This window comes from Drosophila rhopaloa, unplaced genomic scaffold (assembly GCF_018152115.1).
Source record: "Drosophila rhopaloa isolate 14029-0021.01 unplaced genomic scaffold, ASM1815211v1 contig_47, whole genome shotgun sequence".
NCBI lineage: Eukaryota > Metazoa > Arthropoda > Insecta > Diptera > Drosophilidae > Drosophila > Drosophila rhopaloa.
In genome coordinates this window covers 2,524,282-2,543,592 of record NW_025335142.1, presented here as the reverse complement: position 1 = coordinate 2,543,592, position 19,311 = coordinate 2,524,282, and the positions used below count along the sequence as shown (strand labels likewise).

At 39.6% G+C, this 19,311-nt stretch overlaps 5 protein-coding genes, 1 long non-coding RNA gene and 6 other non-coding genes across 12 annotated transcripts; 8 read left to right on the top strand and 4 right to left on the bottom strand.

Annotated features, from left to right (window-relative positions):
* Nucleotides 1-555: 555 nt before the first annotated feature.
* LOC108037887 (colostrum trypsin inhibitor-like) lies at nt 556-1,018 on the bottom strand. The gene has a single exon (XM_017114554.2). The coding sequence runs from the start codon at nt 1,007-1,009 to the stop codon at nt 677-679; it is 333 nt and encodes a 110-aa protein (XP_016970043.2). The 5' UTR covers nt 1,010-1,018; the 3' UTR covers nt 556-676.
* Nucleotides 1,019-1,143: 125 nt separating this feature from the next.
* Nucleotides 1,144-1,695, bottom strand: LOC108037886 (kunitz-type U1-aranetoxin-Av1a-like). The gene is given in 2 exon segments (XM_017114553.2): nt 1,144-1,319; nt 1,475-1,695. Coding segments are annotated over 2 exon segments (360 nt in total). The 5' UTR covers nt 1,659-1,695.
* A 1,434-nt stretch (nt 1,696-3,129) lies between these two features.
* On the top strand, nt 3,130-4,907 carry LOC108037895. Its single transcript, XR_001768908.2, has 7 exons — nt 3,130-3,397; nt 3,578-3,645; nt 3,827-3,879; nt 4,068-4,131; nt 4,322-4,385; nt 4,573-4,629; nt 4,811-4,907. It is a non-coding gene; the product is annotated as an uncharacterized LOC108037895 (long non-coding RNA).
* Nucleotides 3,438-3,521, top strand: LOC123038090. Its single transcript, XR_006417746.1, has one exon. It is a non-coding gene; the product is annotated as a small nucleolar RNA Me18S-Um1356 (small nucleolar RNA).
* LOC123038094 lies at nt 3,674-3,763 on the top strand. The gene has a single exon (XR_006417750.1). It is a non-coding gene; the product is annotated as a small nucleolar RNA Me18S-Um1356 (small nucleolar RNA).
* Nucleotides 3,917-4,002, top strand: LOC123038093. The gene has a single exon (XR_006417749.1). It is a non-coding gene; the product is annotated as a small nucleolar RNA Me18S-Um1356 (small nucleolar RNA).
* On the top strand, nt 4,171-4,256 carry LOC123038091. Its single transcript, XR_006417747.1, has one exon. It is a non-coding gene; the product is annotated as a small nucleolar RNA Me18S-Um1356 (small nucleolar RNA).
* Nucleotides 4,425-4,513, top strand: LOC123038092. The gene has a single exon (XR_006417748.1). It is a non-coding gene; the product is annotated as a small nucleolar RNA Me18S-Um1356 (small nucleolar RNA).
* On the top strand, nt 4,661-4,753 carry LOC123038089. The gene has a single exon (XR_006417745.1). It is a non-coding gene; the product is annotated as a small nucleolar RNA Me18S-Um1356 (small nucleolar RNA).
* A 16-nt stretch (nt 4,908-4,923) lies between the features above and the next one.
* On the bottom strand, nt 4,924-17,574 carry LOC108037894 (protein artichoke). Its single transcript, XM_044461595.1, has 5 exons — nt 17,278-17,574; nt 10,028-10,220; nt 7,099-9,598; nt 6,885-7,008; nt 4,924-6,806 (listed from the first exon to the last, which is right to left on the bottom strand). The coding sequence occupies exons 2-5, from the start codon at nt 10,150-10,152 to the stop codon at nt 4,924-4,926; spliced, it is 4,632 nt and encodes a 1,543-aa protein (XP_044317530.1). The 5' UTR covers nt 10,153-10,220; nt 17,278-17,574.
* Nucleotides 11,878-13,320, top strand: LOC108037883 (lipase 3). The gene is made up of 2 exons (XM_044461600.1): nt 11,878-12,690; nt 12,899-13,320. The coding sequence occupies exons 1-2, from the start codon at nt 11,878-11,880 to the stop codon at nt 13,283-13,285; spliced, it is 1,200 nt and encodes a 399-aa protein (XP_044317535.1). The 3' UTR covers nt 13,286-13,320.
* On the bottom strand, nt 17,496-19,117 carry LOC108041465. Its single transcript, XM_017119397.2, has 5 exons — nt 19,085-19,117; nt 18,893-19,030; nt 18,539-18,834; nt 18,273-18,488; nt 17,496-17,838 (listed from the first exon to the last, which is right to left on the bottom strand). The coding sequence occupies exons 1-5, from the start codon at nt 19,115-19,117 to the stop codon at nt 17,496-17,498; spliced, it is 1,026 nt and encodes a 341-aa protein (XP_016974886.2).
* Between the last annotated feature and the right edge of the window lie 194 nt (nt 19,118-19,311).

Sequence of the window (19,311 nt, the reverse complement as noted above, 5' to 3'; positions counted from 1 at the left end):
TGTTCTTTAAGTTAGGAAGTTGGGATTTTTTATGAGTATTAAGAATGCATCATATGAATAATTTTGGAGAATATAATTTACAAAATGCAAGGGTATATCAACTTCGGCTCCGTCCGAAGTTAGCTTTCCTTTCTTGTTATATGACATTTTTGCAGTATAAAAACTATTGACATGAAACTATGCAAATTTAATTTATTTATGTATAAGGTTTTCTTTACGCTATTTAATTTATGCTTACTTTAAAGTTTATATAATATATTCGCTGATTATTATTCCTGAGCAAATTGTGTTGCGGGAATAGATTATAAATTTATTTGAATACCTCATGTACACATAAAATGTGTTTATTAAATAGTTATATAACACATTTCCCTTCCGAAATTCAGGTGCAATCAGAAATATATAAATTTGCTAAGTTCATAAAATCGTTTTACTTTCTATTACATTTTACCAAACTCCATATAAACCCTTATAAACCATTTTCGCATTCGTATATTATATACCTTTTAAATTTATTTTCTGCTATGACACACATATTTAAAACTCAATATTTTATTTCGTTCTTAAGTTTTCAAATCATTTTATTAAAATAGTTAACTCAGTAATGTAATGTGTTGCGATTGCACTGGGTATAAAGTTGGGTGACGAAGTGTTAAGTATTAAAAACTAAATTAAATCAATTCGGTCTCAGTGTGTAGTTATCGGTGACCGCTTCTGTTATGGATGGGGCCAAACAGACCTGTTCGCATTGCTCCTTGGATTCAAAGTTGTTCTTATTGCCGGCACAGCCTCCGTAGACGAACTCCTCGCAGGATTGGGTATCCACATTGTAGGCGTATCGGGAGAACAGGGCGAAACAGCGGCCAGTTTCCTTCGGCTGGTGGCAGTCCTCCGGGGCATTGGGATCCTCCGCCTTTTCCACCGACACATCCGAAGGAGCTCCGCGGATTCCTGCTGCCAGAAGCAGAACCACGACTGTAATAAAGCTAAAGCTATATCTGTAGCACATTTCGATTCTGTTGAGTGGCTGCGAATGATTTCAGATTCGTCGAGTTCTGGGGCTTAAATCTATCCCTCCGAACTGATACTGAACCACTCACGTACCACTTTAAGTACTTTGTGTAGCGTGTTTGCCAAACTTATTCATTTGTTTGGGAGACAGGCCTCTTCGCAAGTCTGCCGGAAGCCCCAGCGATTGTCGTTGCCTCGACATCCACCGTACTTAAAGGTCGCTCATGCCTTTTTATCCTTGTTGTAGTAGAACCTCTCCAGATTCATGCGACAAGGACCCACTTCCATGGGCAGCAGGCATTTGGGATCTGTTAAATAAGTATAAAACATTAGATTTAGCCGAAGTGTTTAAATTAAATTATAGTTAAGCACCGCTCTCTCATATTATTTTAGAGCCAAGATATAGGTAATTTTTTAAATAAGCATTAATTATTTAGCTTAAGCATTTTATGCATCAGCCAACCTGGTACTACTCTCTGTGGTTTCACTGTGGTTGGGGCAATCGAAGGCTTATTTCCTGCCGTGATACCTGGGCCACAGTCTTCGGTTTGATATATGTAATTGTTATTATTATTGGGCATTGCCTGAGTAAGTTGCAAACGATTTAGCAAGAAAGGTGTGGCAAGGCAGAAAAACTGGGTAAGCATTTTGTGTGTGGAACCTGATAACGTTAATCGCAACGACTGTGAACTGAACTGACCCGAATGTCTGTATTCTATTTTATTCTAGATGCCGTTTCTGAGCCACTGAGTTGAGTTCCAATTAAATCACTCACTCACATTCTGCCCATCCATGTATGAGTTTTTAACTCAAATTGCGCATACGACGCGTTGATCGCAGACAAGCTCAATCATCTGATTATACAAACAGATCACACATTAATATGAACCTATATACTTACTCATAGATGGAAAAGTAAGATCAAAGGCAATAGAAATTGCTAATATATGAAAGTCAAAGCAAGATCATACAACATATATGTATATTTGTGTCTTAATAAAAACATAAGGTTTGTCAAAAAATGGAAATTCGATCTTGAAAACTTCTTTCTTATTATAAACGAGGACGGGAGCTAACTAAATCGCCCCGATCGGACATCTATATCCTAAAGCTCCCATAGGAACAATGGGATATAGCTTGCAAGAATTCATGATATTTCGCGCAGTGTAAAAGCTATTGTCATTAATCTTTTCAAAACGTAATTTTTTATGCATACCTTGGTCAGGGTAAAAGCGGGTGCCGATCGGACGTCTATATCCTATAGCTCCCATAGGAACAATAGGGTGATATCGTTCCAAATTTGATGTTTTATAGAATATTTCGCGCAGCGTATAAGCTATTGACATGAATCTTTCCAAATCGTATTTCTTTATGCATACCTTGATCAGGGTAAAAGCGCGTGCCGATCGGACGTCTATATCCTATAGCTCCCATAGGAACAATCGGATATACCTTGCAAGAATTGATGATATTTCGCGCAGTGTAAAAGCTATTGACATGAATCTTTCCAAATCGTATTTTTTATGCATACCTTGATCAGGGTAAAAGCGCGTGCCGATCGGACGTCTATATCCTATAGCTCCCATATGAACAATAGGGTGATATCGGTCCAAATTTGATGTTTTTCAGAATATTTAGCGAGGTGTATAAGCTATTGAAATAATTTTTTCCAAGTCTTATTTATCTACGTATACCTTGATCAGGGTAAAAGCGCTTGCCTATCGGACGTCTATCTTATAGATTCAGTAGGAAAAATTGTTAAAGGCTGCGAAAATATGCCTTTTTTAAATTTTTAAATGACATTTTTGCAGTATAAAAATTATTGACATAAAACTATGCAAATCTAATTTATTTATGTGTAAAGTATTATTTTTTTGTATAAGCTACTTTTTCAATTTTTTTTTTTGCAAAGTCTGCAAGGGTATTAAAACTTCGGCTTGCCAAGGTTAGCTTCCGTCCTCGTTTTTATTAAAATCAAGCGTAGTTTCCGGTCTGATCAAACAGCTTACCAAAATGAGATCTTAAACTATACATATTTACCGATACTTATTTTTCAAAAACACCCAGTGAGACTTTCTGGCATCCCTTAAACATTTCATTTACTTGGCTATCCGGCAACCTTCTGCCTTCTTCCCTTCCTAATTTCTTTTGGTTAAGGTCGTCGGCGTGCTGTACGTTTTTATTAATTGTATTAAAAATGGGCAGGATCCATCTGACATTTAGCACATTCGATGCTCAACTTATTACGCAAATATCGTTTATAAGAACTTATGTCATAGGCCGCATAACAAAATGAAAACCCTGAGAAAGATTGAATTTAATATGGAGCACCACGTGGTTCAATGTGAGACACCTAAGGGCACTTTGAAATTTTCAATTTTTTAAGGTAATTAAATAACAAGAGTTATCACTTTATATTCTTTATCAACTCTAATGATGACATAAACATACCCAATACAGAGAAATGATGTTGAAAAATACTTAACATGCATCACCATCTGAATGAGTTTTTAAGGAACAAACGTGTCTTTCAAATTAAAATTCTTAAATGTAATTATCTTTGCAGGTGAATAAACTTTTCAAATGCAATGACTGAAGCTTTATAACCTAGTAGATTGTTCGATCCATTAAAAGGTAATGATCCTATTTTAACATAATTGTTTTTAATCCCCGAATTGATGACAACTTCATACCCAACTCAGACAAATTATGTTGAAATCTCTTCAACATGCATCACCATCTGAATAAAAATTCATATTTAGCGTTTATTATTAAAAATATGAGAAAGTAAACTAGTTTTTCTTAAATTTTACAGGAAATGCAAAAGGAGACTTGCTCACACATTCATATGTTTGAATCTATCAAAAGGTAATTAATTCCAAATAACAGAACTTTTATTTCTATAAATTTTAAATTGATGACAACTTCATACCCAACTCAGAGCAACTATGTTGAAATCCTTTTAACATGCATCACCATCTGAATAAACTCTACATAGTTAATTCTTTAAATCTTAAAAGTGCATTACTTATCAAAGTTTATTTTTAATTTTGCAGGCAATGCCAAAGGAAAAGATCTTTAAAAGATTTTAAAGTCAATATAGCATGGACCAATTAAAAGGTAATACATGTGTTCAATTCAATTTGATTTTGTAATTTAAATCCTTTATTGATGACAACTTCATACCCAACTCAGAGAAATTATGTTGAAATCTTTTTAACATGCATCACCATCTGAATAAACTATACATATTTAATTCGGTTTATTTCAAAAGTGCATAACTAACCAAAGTTTTTTTTTAATTTTACAGGCAATGCCAAAGCATAATACCTTCAAGCCATTCACATGTGCTTAAAGTTTGGATCTATCAAAAGGTAATTCTCCTGATAAATTTACTTTCAATTTATAACTTATATCCTTTATTGATGACAACTTCATACCCAACTCAGAGAAATTATGTTGAAATCTTTTTAACATGCATCACCATCTGAATAATCTATAAAAACTTAATTCTGTAAATTAAATAAAGGATTACTAACCAATATTTTTTTATCTTTGCAGGCAAAGGCATCAAAAATTCCACAGTTATTACTGCGTACTGTTTGCACCAATCAAAAGGTAATATCCACATTTAGTTCATTTTTTACTTTTCTTTTTTACTGATGACAATTTCATACCCAACTCAGAGCATTTATGTTGAAATCATTTTAACATGCATCACCATCTGACCAACTACTTGAAAATAAAATCTCTTAATGATTTTAAAATATATTTAAAACCTTTTTTTTTACATTTCCAGGTGCTGCAACGGAATCATGTCAGAAAAGTCAATTTAATATACAAAATAAACTTTTTATTAAAGCATACAATAAAATATTTTAACTGTCTAAATCGAAGATCTTAGAAAACTGTTCAACACGTTCCCCACAACAATAACAAGCTCAGAAACAGGATCTCCTTCTTGCCCAATCGATTCCAACTGGACGAAGCACCTATGCCATCGTAGTACACCTCCTTATGGGCTGTTTTCCGCACAGCAGCACCGCCGTTGAAGTCGCGTTTCTTCTTGAAGCTCTCGTAGTACCAATCCATCCCGTCCTTGCGATCCAATCGATCCACCTGAAGAAGTTCCAGCTCCGTGCGCTTCTGGGCATTCGCCATCAGCTGATGCTCGCTGGCCACGCCCTCGTTATCCGCACTGGGCGTGGTGCGCTGGTACTCCTCCGCGGTCGGCTGAGCCACCTGCTGCTGATAGGGCGTGTACACCTTAGTGATGGTGGACCGTCCTCCACCTCGTAATGGTGGAGAAGGAGGAGGCTGTGGTGGGACTGTAGGCACTGTGCTTGTCGGACGGGCAGGAGTTACTTGATAGTCACTCGGACTCTGAGGCGTCGTGGTGGTCATCCAGGAGCGGCTTTTGATCTGCGCCACATGCTCTTCAGCCGGAGGAATCAACAGGATCGTCTCCGCCGTGGTTGTCTGCACCAGAGGAGGAGGCCTAAGCAGAGTTACAGGTTGTGCCTCCAAATCGTCGTCATCGTACTGCGACTCCTGCTCCTGTTCACTACTCGATGAGGCATCATTTAAAGTAGGGACCTGGGTACTACTAGTGGTTGTAGTGGTCGTGGTTCTTCTAGTCGTCGTCGTTGTAGATGCTCGGGTTGTACTGGTGGTTATTTTCTGCATCAGAGGCGTTGTGGTCGTCACATCGGCAGTGGTTTCTGTGACATCATATGTAGCTGTCTCTGAACTTTCACCACTACTTCTGGTGGGCTTAGGTCTCGCCTGAACTGAGATGGGAATAAACTTCCTCTCACCTTTGCCTTGGACCATCTCCGGTGGTTTTCCTGTGACATTCACCGCCTCCACCAAGCCACGTCGCTGCTGAGGATCATGCACAGGCATAAAACCACCGACATGGGCTGGAACGATGGGACGGAAACCACCGCGTTCGATGCTCGATGGCTCACGAAAGGTGGTGCGGAAGACACCCACTGTGGTGGCAGCACTCCCACTCTCATTACTCAGGGCATCCTCCACGGATGAAGTAGTGGACTCAGTGTCTACATAACGATTCCTGGCTATATTTTGTTTCTCCTGTTGCTGCTGATCCTTCAGATACTTCTCGAATTCGGCGCTATTGGGTTGATACATTCTCGTTTTTCCACGTCCACTAGGCAGGCTAATGTGGGCCATCCGATGGGTAGCGGGCATCTCATCGATACCATCTGTGCGCTGCTTTCGCCCTCGATCCCCGAAACCGAAAAAGCGACCCAAGCTCACACTGGGCAGGGGATATCCGAAGAAAGTGAAGGGTGATCCAGATCCCGGCTGCGGTCTTCGATTAAAGTATTTCGTATGGAGTACTGTATTATTCAGATCTATGTTGCTGTTTAGCGTGGGAATCGGCTTGGGACGCTGTGAAGTACTGATCACGGAGTTGGTGGTATCTGGTGCCTCAGTGGCGTCCACATACTGATCGTAGAAGTACTCACTCTCCCCCACAAGAGGTCGATCTCCGGGTTGTCTGGTACCCTCGTTCGCCTCGCACTCGTCGTTGAAATCGTCGGGCAAATCCCGCTGAAAGACATCACCGTGCTCGTTAAGCAGTGGCAACTGATTTCCATCGGTCCGCTCGTTTCCATAGATATCCGGACCAACGCAAAGACTCCTCTCCATGCGGGCCGCTCTCAGGAGGCGTCCATCCTGGCACTTGGGTCCCGGATACGGGAAGTTAGTTTCCTGCAGCCACACCGAGAGCCACTGCATCTCGCAATTGCAGTCAATTGGATTGCCTGTTATAAAGAAAATAAATGTTATAACTCTAGTTGTTGTCTTAAGATTTTAGTTATGTGTATCTGTAGGGATCTTACCATCCACATCCAAAATGGCTATGTTTCCCCGCACATTTCGGAATGTTCGCTCTTTTATGCTCCTAAGTTGGTTGTTTCGCATGGAAAGGACTCTTAAACGTGGCATCGTCTCAAATGGAGCTCCCTGAACGAAAAAAGGTTATAAATAGGTTTAACTGTTTTACAAAAAGATTAAAAATATTTGAACTTGCATTAAACCAGTTACCAATCTCACCTGAATACGACATATTTTATTGTTGTCCATTTTGAGCTCCACCAGCCAGTTAAGCGCCTTCAGGGGCATCGTGGAAACCAATTTGACACCATTGGTAGACAGATCCAAAACCTCCAGATTACGCATGCTCCGAAGACCAATATTCTCCATATTCCTAAAATGATTATTGGACAGATTCAGGAACACCAGAGAGTTGGCGTTGTGAAAACTTTCTGGAGATATGTAGCGCAGCTTGTTGTACTGAAAGTGGGAGGCCAACAAGCTAGGTAGCTCCTCAAAGACGTGATCCTTCAGCTCCACCAACTTATTGTCGGCCAGGACGAACTCCTGCAGTTCATCGAGTCCCTTTAGAGCTCCCGGCTCCACATTACGGATCTCATTGCTGCTAAGATCGAGATATTGCAACTTAGGTAGGTTCCGGAAGGTACCCTGCTGGAGTTCTACAATGAGATTATTGGACAAACGGATCTCCACTACATTTCGCCATCCACCAATCACATCGGATTGAACACGGGAGATCTGATTATAGCTAAGATCAATGTCCCTCAGATTGTTCAGATTCCCCAATCCAACGGAAATATCTAGCAGGGCATTGCCCGAAAGATCCAGATACTCGAGAGATCTCTGGGTATCAAAAGCCGTGGGGGAGATGCTGCGTATTAGATTCCTAGACAGATCCAGCTGCTCAAGCCTGCTGTTGTTAGAGAAGAAATTGTCCGTGATGGCCTCCAGTTTGTTGGATTGAAGGTTAAGATTCCGCAATTCTGCGAGGGGTAACAAAGCCCGCTCATCCGCTTCACCCAGCTGATTTTCTTGCAAATGCAGTAACTCCAGACGTTGAATTCCTAAAAATGACGTGTCCTCCAACTGACGCAACTCATTTTGAGCCAGACTCAAGACCCTCAGCTCCGATGCCCCCTGAAAACCATGCCTGGGCAGTTGTTCTATTCGGTTTTGACTAAGATCCAGCATCCTCAAATTGGGCAACTGCAGATCCTTGCTGGCAGCTGCTGGTAGTGATGCGATGTGGTTACCCTTCAGCGAGATACGCTCCACAATCCTTGGAAGTCCTGCGATCATCGTTTTCAACTGATTGTAGCTGGCATCCACTTCAAAAAGCCTCTCCAAATGAATGAGGGTCGAAGAGTGGATTTTGGTCAGCTCATTAGAGGATATATTGAGCGTTTCGAGGAGGGGATTGTGACGAAAACTATTGGGCGCTACTTCGGTTAGACCATTCTCGCTGAGATCTAGACGTCTTAAAGAAGGAAGTCCCGCCAGCAACTGGGAATCCACCCTGCCAAACTGGTTCTGCGCCAGATCAAGGCCCTTTAGGCCAGGTAGATTCCAAAATGGCAAAGGTAATTCCGAAGACAGGCTGTTATTTCTCATTCGCAGTTCCCTTAAAGCTGGCATGGCCATCAAAGCATCCCTTTCAATGAGCCCCAGTTGGTTGTGATTCAGATGAAGTTGCTCCAGAGTGCCATGACCACGAAGAGCTCCATAGGGTAGCTCACTCAGCAGATTACCACTCATGTCCAGATAGCGAAGGGTGGGTAGTGCATCCAGCAAAGCCCTCAAAACCTCCACATGACCGATCTCATTGTTGTAAATGTGCACAGCCTCCACACCACTGCCACTCGCTTGCAGCAAGGATTCCGGATGAATCCGCCGGATTAGATTGTTCTGCAAATAGATCGTTTTCAATTGAGGAGTGCCTAGAAAGGCTCCGTACTGCAGTTCCGTGATCCTATTATCGTTTAAGTGAAGCTCTGAAAGATTAGGTAGATCCACAAAAGAGCCATCTTCTATGACAGTGATGAGGTTATGGTCCAGTCGCAGTTTCTTCAGATGCTCCAGATCCTTAACAATGCGACCCACCATGCCCACGTCACTTATTTGGTTATAGGAAAGCTTTAAGCTAACCAAGTTGGGCAATCTGGACAAGGCACGCAAGTGAATCCAGTTGAGGCCGTTGTGCGATAGATCCAGGTTCTTGAGGGAGATCAAGCCATCAAAGAGACCCGCCTCCAAGCGGGTGAGTCCTCCACCTCCGGTTATGTGGATGTGCTGCAACTTGGGAAGGTGTCTAAAAAGATGGGAAGGTAGCTCCTGGAGAGCACTCGTCTGGACACTCAGGTAGGTGAGACTAAGCAGCCCCGAGAAATCCGGCAGGTGTTTCAGCTCATCACTCTGGATGGTGATGGCCAGCATGTTGATCATCCCGTTCAGACTCTCTGCCGGAATACTGCGTAGTTGGGGCTCCACCAAGAAGATCTCCACCAGGCCGTTCTCCAGCTCATTGAGCCACCCGTTGGACACCCTTTCAATGCTGTTGTGACGCAGCATCAGGCGCACGATCTGCAGGCTGCCGAAGAAGCGTCCTGGTAGCGCTGGCAACTGGTTGTTTTCCAGCACCAGCTCATCGATTCGCCCCTTGATGTTCCGCTCCACGGCCTTCAGGCCGTCCATGATCTGCGGCAGGTTGCTGTGCGAGCACCTGATTGGAATAACGCAATGGATATATGTTTTAAATTATAATTCCATAAAAAACCTGAATGAAATCCAAACCGGAATCTCTTCCAGCTAAAATTTCCAAGAAGAGATTGTTAACACTTTATAATAACCTTTTGGAAAACCTTTTTAAATCTGTTAATTCATCGAATTTCTTTAAAGAATGTTTAAAAACGTTTTTAAATAGCTCCAATATTTGAAGGAAACAAATATTTTCCGAGATTTTTTAGTAAATTATCGAGATGGGCATTTAATCCATGGGTATTTTGAATGAGCTTTTTAGCGGATTATGTTTGCAGAAATTTTAGGAAATTATAATGATTTAAAAAACAATGATTTTCCCATTTCAAGTTTTTGTCAATTAATGGTATAAATGTGTTGTAAGGGAATGTGTATGCAAAACTTAGCAACTCACCATATCTGGATTTCCTTTCCTCTCAGCGAACAGCGACAGGGTAAAATAGCCTGCGAGGGAGGACAACTTTCGGCTTTGATCAAACTGGTGGCAATACAGAGTAGCAGGAAAATGGGCAGCAACATCTTAACAATCGGCTAAACCATAGGCTTGGTGGGTCGAGCGGGTTGGTTGTAGCCAACTGGGCACATAACTATGGGTGAAATGCATTGCATTAGATCCAGCCGATAAAAAAACAAGAGAGAACGCTATAGTCGAGTGCCTCGACTATTAGATACCCGTTACTCAGCTAAACAACTTAATATAAATATGCCTTCTTGTATGTTTTTCGCCGCTCAAATTAGCTCCCGATTTTTATGTTAAAATCGGTACCCAGGGAACACCACGTGGAGGCCGTTGATTTGCAACGGGGTCTTACGAGTCGACTTGAGTTGCCAAACTTTATTCAAGTTTGGAATCTCCATGTTCCCCAACATTTTGTTTATCCCTAACATACGGAAGGCATACTTATGTACTTACTACTAATACTACTAATACTTATTTGACCTTACTAATTAGTTTTTTTTTGGGGTTTTTTGGCGTTTTTTTGTATAAAAAAAATTTTGTTTAATTTAAGTATATACATATTATAAAAAAATTTTGGTACCACGGGCCATGAAAGGCTGAAAGCGTTTAATGGGTTTTTGGGCGTTAGAGTGGGCGTGTCAAACTTTTATTAGGCCAATCGATAGGTATTAACGAAACAAATACATATCAATTAAAATTTTCATAATAGCATCAAAACTGTGGCCACAGCTTGTGGCTTGTGGGCGTCAGAGGGGGCGTGGCACCATTTTGAAACCAACTTGCGCTGCGTAGGAACTCCTAAAATCTACATGCAAAATGCCAATCTTCTAGCTTTTATAGATTCCGAGATCTCAGCGTTCATACGGACAGACAGACAGATGGACAGACGGACATGGCTAGATCGACTCGGCTAGTGATCCTGAACAAGAATATACATACTTTATAGGGTCGGAAACGCTTCCTTCTATCTGTTACATACTTTTGCACGAATACAATATACCCTTTTACTCTACGAGTAACGGGTATAATAAACTTAAATGAGCACCTTATTTTATATAAAAAATGAAATATCATTCAATAACTCGGATTACTGAATGTTTTTTACCTAAGCGCTATTTCATCACAATCTATTTAATAATGTCCAAGAACAGGGGCCAACAAACCAAAAATAATAACAAACGTCATATGAACACTTGCGCTTTGGAAAGCCTCCCGTCGTATATTTATCACAGAAATCAGGTGAAATAGGTTGAATTAAAAATAAATTATGTTTTATAATAGTCAAGGGTTTCGCCGAGCTGTAGACAAGACCCCCTTGATTGCGGTTTTTGCCCCTGTCAAAATAATCCGGAACTCTATAATCGGGACATTCCTGCACTTGAAAAATAATTGGATTTAATGACATTATTTAACCATAAAATATATTAGCCATAAAACTTCATTTACAAAGAATTGTTTCATGCTGAGGCGATGAAAAAACTTTAATTTAAAATGGAAGAGAATTAACTGGACCTTTTTATCAATTATATGTATATATTATTTTTAAAGGTTACACATTAAATAATAACCCATATTCAAAAAAAATCCATTCCATTCTGGTCCAAATTTTGTCATTGTAGGTAAATCAATGCCAAATAGTCGCACCACCAATTCTTAGAGTGTGCTAAACCGGGGTATGTCCATAAATCAGGAGCGAATCGGGGGTCTGTTTCGACCAGCAGATAAGAACCGACTATATAAAGAAGGCCCCACGGCCAGTTAGCCAGCAAACTCGATTGCCCACAATGAATCCAATCGTCTACGCCTTATTGTTCAGTTTGGTGGCGGGTCTGGCCGTCGCCGAGAAGTCGGAATACTGTCTGAGTGAGATCGTCAAGTCGGACGAGAGGATCCGATCGCACGGATATCCGACGGAGACGCACGTGGTGACCACCGAGGATGGCTACGTGCTGACCCTGTTCCGCATTCCGTACTCCCACAAGCTGAAGAACCAGAACGAGCCACGCACCCCGGTTCTCCTGCAGCACGGACTGTTCAGCAACTCGGACTGCTGGCTCTGCTCCGGCCCGGACAACTCCCTGGCCTATCTGCTGGCCGATGCCGGATACGATGTCTGGCTGGGCAATGCCCGTGGCAACATCTACTCCCGGGAGAACAACCTCATCTCGCTGAACAGCCACAAGTTCTGGCACTTTGACTGGCATGAGATCGGCACCATCGACATTCCCGCCATGATCGACTACATCCTGGACACCACGGGCTACTCACAGCTCCACTACGCTGGCCACTCGCAGGGTACCACCGTCTACTTGGTGATGCTCTCGGAGCGACCTGAGTACAATGCCTTCATCAAGTCCGGACACCTGGTGGCCCCCTGTGCCTACTTCGAGCACGGCACCTCCTTCGTCTTCAAAACCCTGGGCTCGTTGGTGGGCACTCCCGGCGGCATCTGGAACCAACTGCTGGTGGACACCGAGCTGATCCCCCACAACAACCTGGTCAACCGAGTGGTGGACAATAGCTGCCATATGGGTGGCGCGCTCTGCAACAACGCCTTCATCATGTTCGCCAATGGCGGTTACGTTAATGTCAATGTGGTGAGTTAAACCAAATTTTAATCAAATTGGGAAGGGATTTGTAACATTGTGCAACTGGCGATTTGAATTGGGTCTGCACAAAAAGGTATTTTAAATGGGATTAATATTTTCAATTAAATTTCAAGATCACAGTCAAAGGTCTTATAATTCCACTCGGATAATTATTGAGTTAAAATAAAATAATACAAATAATCCTCCTCTTCTCTAGAGCTCCATGAAAGTCCTGATTGAGACCCATCCGGCTGGTTCCTCCAGCAACCAGGGCATCCACTACCTGCAGTTGTGGGCGTCCAAGGAGTTCCGCCAGTACGACTGGGGCACCAAGAAGAACAACGAGATTTACGGCCAGGATCTGCCGCCAGACTACGATCTCACCCAGATCACCGCTCCCACGCACTCGTACTCCAGCAACAACGATGCCCTGTGCGGACCCGAAGATGTCAATACTCTGGTGAAGAACTTCATCCATCTGAAGGAGGACTACCGTGTGCCCTTGCAGAGCTTCAACCATTTGGACTTCATCATTGCGAGGAACATGAAGGAGCTGGTCAACGATCCGATTATCGAACGTATTAACTCCTACGAAGGTCGTTAGGAAATAGACCAATAAAGAAACCCGTAATGCATTAATTTCAGTCAGTCATGATTTATAGATCGCTCAAGGGGTATTGAATTTAATTTATTGGCGTGCATTAGTTTACTAATGTGTAGTGTAACTAAGGCTGAACAAAGCCTTTTTAAATCAAAAAAATAAAAAGAATTTCGGGCTTATAGCTTAAACAAATAATACCATCATTTTTAAACCCTTACGGAGGGTATAATAATTTTAGTCAAAACTTGCAACTCAGGGATGTGCACATTTTCGACTCTATAAAGTATATATATTATTGATCAGCATCACTAGACGAGTCGATCTAATAATGTCCGTCCGCCTGTCGGTCCGTCCGATTCTACGAAGCTAGTCCCTCAGTTTTAAAGCTGGGATTAAAAGCTAAGTAAATAATCCGTAAATTTTCAAGTAAAAATCCATTCCATTCCAGGTAAGTCCATGACAACTTGTCCCTCAGTTTTAAAGCTATTTGGATGAAATTATGCAAAAAGTCTTCTTTCTGTAGCAGGTGGTATATAAGTTGGCATATTCATATGTCTCCCATTGGAACCGAAAGAAAAAAAGGAAATACACTTAGACCTTCGATGTTCATTAACATATATACATATACACCAAAATATAGTATTTTTAGCAATTTCAGAATTGCGGTTTTAGTTTTATTTAAATCGATCGACTGTATCATATAGCTGCCATAAAAACAATCGAGAAAATGGTAAGTTAAATATTATCTTCGTTGTTTCTTAATATATATTCCGGGGTATAGTAGTTTTTAACGATTTCATTTTTATTTTTTTAAAAATCGGTCTACTAGTCATATAGCCATCAAAAAAATGTTCGGGAAATCGACCAGCTTTATTGTTCTAAGCACCGAAATCAAAATATAAAATATTTCATATTTGTAACATCTGCAAGGGTGTATAAACATCGCCTTGCCGAAATTTGCTTCCTTTTTATTCCCTTATAATTTTGGTCAGAAGTTTGTAACGCAGTGAAGGAGACGTTTCTGACCCCATAAAGTGTATACATTTTTGATCAGGATCAATAGGGGAGTCGATATAGCCAGTCTGTCTGTCCGTCTGTTTCAATACCGTTTGCGAGCTCAGTTTACAAACTAGCGATCTGAAACTTTCACAGTAGTCCTAAAACATGTGTACGCAGATAAAGTTTGAAAAGCGCCCCGATCGGACGTCTATATCCTATAGCTCCCATAGCACAATCGGATATACCCTGCAAGAATTGAAGATATTTCGCGCAGTGTAAAAGCTATTGAAATGCATCTCTCAAATCGTATTTTTGTATGCATACCTTGATCAGGGTAAAAGCGCGATCGGACGTCTATATCCATAGGAACAATAGAGTGAAATCGGTTAAAATTTGATGCTTTTCAGGATATTTCGCGCAGTATATAAGGTATTGACCAGAATCTTTCCAAATCGTATTTTTTTATGCATACCTTGATCAGGGTAAAAACGCGTGCCGATCAGACGTCTATATCCTAGCTCCCATAGGAATAATAGGGTAAAATCGGTCCAAATTTAATGTTTTTCAGGATATTTCGCGCTGTGTATAAGCTATTGACATACATTTTTCGAAATCTTATTTATTTGCGCGTACTCTGATCAGGCCCGATCTTGCCGATCGGACGTCTATATCTTATAGCTTCCATAGGAATTGTTGTCAAAAGCTGTGAAAATATCCCTTTTTTTTCTATTTTTATATGTCTGCAAGGGTATTAAAACTTCGGCTTGGCGAAGTTAGCTTCCGTCCTCGTTTGTTCTTCATGTTCTCATAATAAGAACTCACCTTCAAGTATCCTTAAATTTTTCCATTAAATCTTAGAATTGTTCACTTGGAAAAAAACCGAAAATAATGAATTGCAATACTTTTGGCGATTTTATCTGTTGACAGGCAAATGTGCATGTGACAACAAAAAAGTTTATAGCACTTTATTCTATTGAATTTATGGATGGTTTAGCCAGATTAGATACCGACACCAAACATTGGGTTCATAACAGGTGTCTGGTTCTTGAGTTAAGTTTATTACCGATTAATAAGGAGCTTATTGTTAATCAAAATTTCAATCTCGATTAAACAGTTTGTTTGAATTAATTTGAGATCATTGATAAAATATTTCTTTTGTTTTTGTGAGTCGACAGTTTAAAGAAATTTGATTTAAATCGTTTGAGATAAGATTTGGTATTTTAAGTATTGGCACAGGTGTGCCAGTTCTTAAAATATTTCTATGACACTGATCAGGAAACTTGCAATACTGTGCTTTGTTCAGGTATTGAAATATAAATGTTGGGATAAACTTACATTTTTGTTGGTGTTTTCGTTAATTTATTTATATAAGCTCAACTCTTTGAAGAGGTTTTAAAATCACAACTCTTTTGTGCTTTGTGATCACATAAAGTGGCCTCTTGATACACAAATAATGATAATAAAAAATTAAGCAAATATTGGATAATCGGTTATTAAAAATAATTGCTTCTAAAATTATATGGCAAATTTCGCAGTGGTGTAAATAATTTCTTTTAACTAGTAGAAGAATAACTTGTTTGCATTGGGCTCAATGTAAGAGAAAAAGGTCTCCCGCACATGTGAGCAATTTGAAAAGTTTCCTCCAAGATGCACTTCTAACGGCTCATAAAGCCCCATCGTTTGAGGTGGGTCGTACGACAGGAAGTTATTCGTACGCTGTCTTGTGCAATAGCCCCAAAGAGACTCGACGCGTCTTCATAACGTATAGACATTATACCTTTCCATGCCACCGCTATAACTATACCACCCTCACATGCAACTGCGCAACTCGAACCGAAAAAAAGAAACTCTTTGCGCCGAGAAGCGTAACATGGCTTTTCAACGAAAATTTTGTAATCATTTAACAAAAAACTGAAAACACAGAAGCAGTAGGAAGCCGGAGAAGCAGCTGCAAAACATTGGACTAGAGTGAAACGCTAACCGCCGATTCAACTTCGGTTTTAGCTTTATCTTCTGCCGCCGTTTCTACGCATGCGCAGCGGAGTTTACATCAAACGAACCTTGAAATTATTGTCGTTTTCATCATTGTTCGGCCTGGAGTATCTGCATCTGTGGACGAGCGTTGTATCTGTATCTGCACCAGTATCTGTATCTCTTTGTACCCATAGTTGTGTGTAATTTCTTGCATTGCACGCCTTGAAGTCACACTAAGTGAAGACACCGCCCCCAGTCCCTCTTTTCCTCGGAAAGTCTCTATAACGACAATTTCACCTGCTCTGATTTCTTTTCGGTCCCCCTTAAACTCTCCTAATTAAGTAACTGTTTAGTTCTACATCGAACGGTTCTTTTGAGAATGTAGATTTAGAATTTAGATGTAGGTTAATTTATTAGTTTAATAGATCGAAAATTACAATTCCAAAACGAATAAAAAATAAACTTTTTTATATATCAGAATAAGTAAATAAATTGAGTTTTTTTTAAAATAAACGTTTAAGTGCACTCTTCTTTTATAAATAAATAAAAATAAACTTTAACTTGACCAATTAATCCCTTTTGCAAAATGGTTAGTTTTTTATATTATTTAATTATTAAATTTAAAGCTGAATATAACATTTAATATCTATATATATATATATATAAATATATATATATATAATAAATATATACATGTGACTTATTTTATGCATTTACGAAGACAACTTAATATGATAAGTGTTGTATAATCTATCCAGAAGACTCAAACTTTTCAGCGAACAATCCTTTTAACTTTTAAAAACAAATACTGTCCGTTTTCATTTCGAGTAACCCCTCAAAGCCCTACATAAAAGATATATTAAATAGTTTTTCTTTTCATTATTTCTCTTAGATTCATTTACGGAATTAAGGGAAAAAAACATTGCAATAAAAACATAATTTAATTATTTAATTTATTAAAATGCTTGCTTTGTAAGCTTTTATATAATCATTGAATATATCACAAACACCATTTGACTTACTCAATCACAAATTAATCCGACAGATACTCCTTTTGACTCACTATTAATCCGATAAATCTGAGTAATGATAAATTAAATGCTGGTTCACTTTTTATTCTGTTGAAATAACAAAACTGTTACTTCTTTAGGGCAATATTTTCTGACGCGATGTGGCTTTATTTTAATTTAATTCACTTCACTTTCGAAAGCACTTTTGCTTTTCTTTAAGGCGTTTTCATTCAATTAAGCACCAACACCAGTAACTCATTGGGCATGGACTTTGCTGAATTCTCCGCGTTTTCTTTAAGCCGAACCGCCTCGTTTGGAATGCACGCGAAAACTGTTTCTCGAAATAAGTTGGAGCCCAGCAGATTACTCAAGATTTCTACCAGAAATGTCGGCTTGAACGAAGCTTCCTGCCTGCGCCATATGGGAGTTGGGTTCCACGTTGGGCGCCACACTTGGCTGGTTCTCGGCGAGGAGTGGACTCCATTGTGGAACTCAGGTGAGCCGATCTGTGACCACGGATCAGAGGTCGCTCTTCCCTCGAGATCCGGGTTCGGCCTGTTTCGGAACTCGAAGCTGTTTACAGCCAACGTTTAAATGAAATTGCAAGTGAAATTATGAGAATTATGGCAGGAAATCACTGTGGAAACAAAGGCCAAGTGCTAATTTTGACATATAATTTGATAATCATAACAAACGATGCTCACACTACTGTTTTGAGATTTTTATTTCGATTCCTGTTTGGCAACCCGAAAGGTAACATTTTTTTTTTTTTGGCTATATGGTTTAGCACATAAATTTAATAAAATTAATAAATATCAATATATTACCGCATGTGATATAGGATAGTTATACGCCGGAATTCGATTAAGAAAGAAACATTTTAATTAAACGTATACTCTTCAGTAACTTAGTCAATTAATTTTAATTAAATATTAATTTAGCATAAAGCAGCTCAATTTTAAAACCGGTAGAAATTTCAAACTATACAATTTGATGTTAACAGCAACATTAGGACTAATAAAGTTATATCAATTTGATTTCCCAGTGGACCATCACGTGATCCTCCTGAAGTCTTAGGAACTTCCATCATTTCTTCATCGTTAACTGCAGACAAAGTATAATAGTCTAAAAAGTCAGGATTTTCTAAATTTTGATCGTACTCTCCCGGTATATTTCCGGGTGGTGAGTACCTGACTACCAGTATCTTTCTTCCATTCTTGTTTCTGCAAATTATTGAGTTAACAGTGAGACGAGGGAATCACTCATTACTCACGCTGGATTCTTTGGTGCCCATCCAATACCGATGCTCGAAGACGATTTCCACGTGATTGCTGAAAACTTATCGGCCAAAGATTGTTCATGTTTGTTTCTACGTTTCTTTGACATGCCGTAGCATCTTGCCCCTTGAGTGGACCAGTATTTAACGCAATTATTATTCACAAATTCGCAAATATTTTCGGTATAGCTGGGGTTTAATGGATCCGATAAGGGTAAAGCCAGTTGATCCACAAAACTCTTCTCCTGGATTTTGTATAACTTTTGATCAGGGATTTTTAAAGTAACCAGATGCTATATGAGATGATAGTATATGTTTTAAAGTGTATATAAATCTTAGAATATAGCATACTTTTGCATAAGCTTCACAATCTTCGGAGAGTGAATCGGATACGATAAGCTCTGGGACTAACCAATTTCTACGATGTTCATTGTGGTCAATTAACACTTCTTCCTTAATGCTTTCATGTCCTAAGCAATTCTGGTAGAGCTAGTAAGAAAGTTGCATTTGTAAATGTTCTCAAAAATGTTGGTTTTCAATAACCTCAGAAGCAACCAAGAATATAAAAAGGAACATGTCACAATTCTATATATATTTATTGTTTAAATCAAAAATGACAAATTTGTCTTTGAAACGACAGAAATAAGTACATTCATATTTACTGCGGTGATAGATTCATCTTTGAAAAATATTCAGTGGTGCATGAAAAATGGAAAATGGATATAAGAAACCATCTTAATTAAAAATTAAACATTTTTATGGGGCATGCT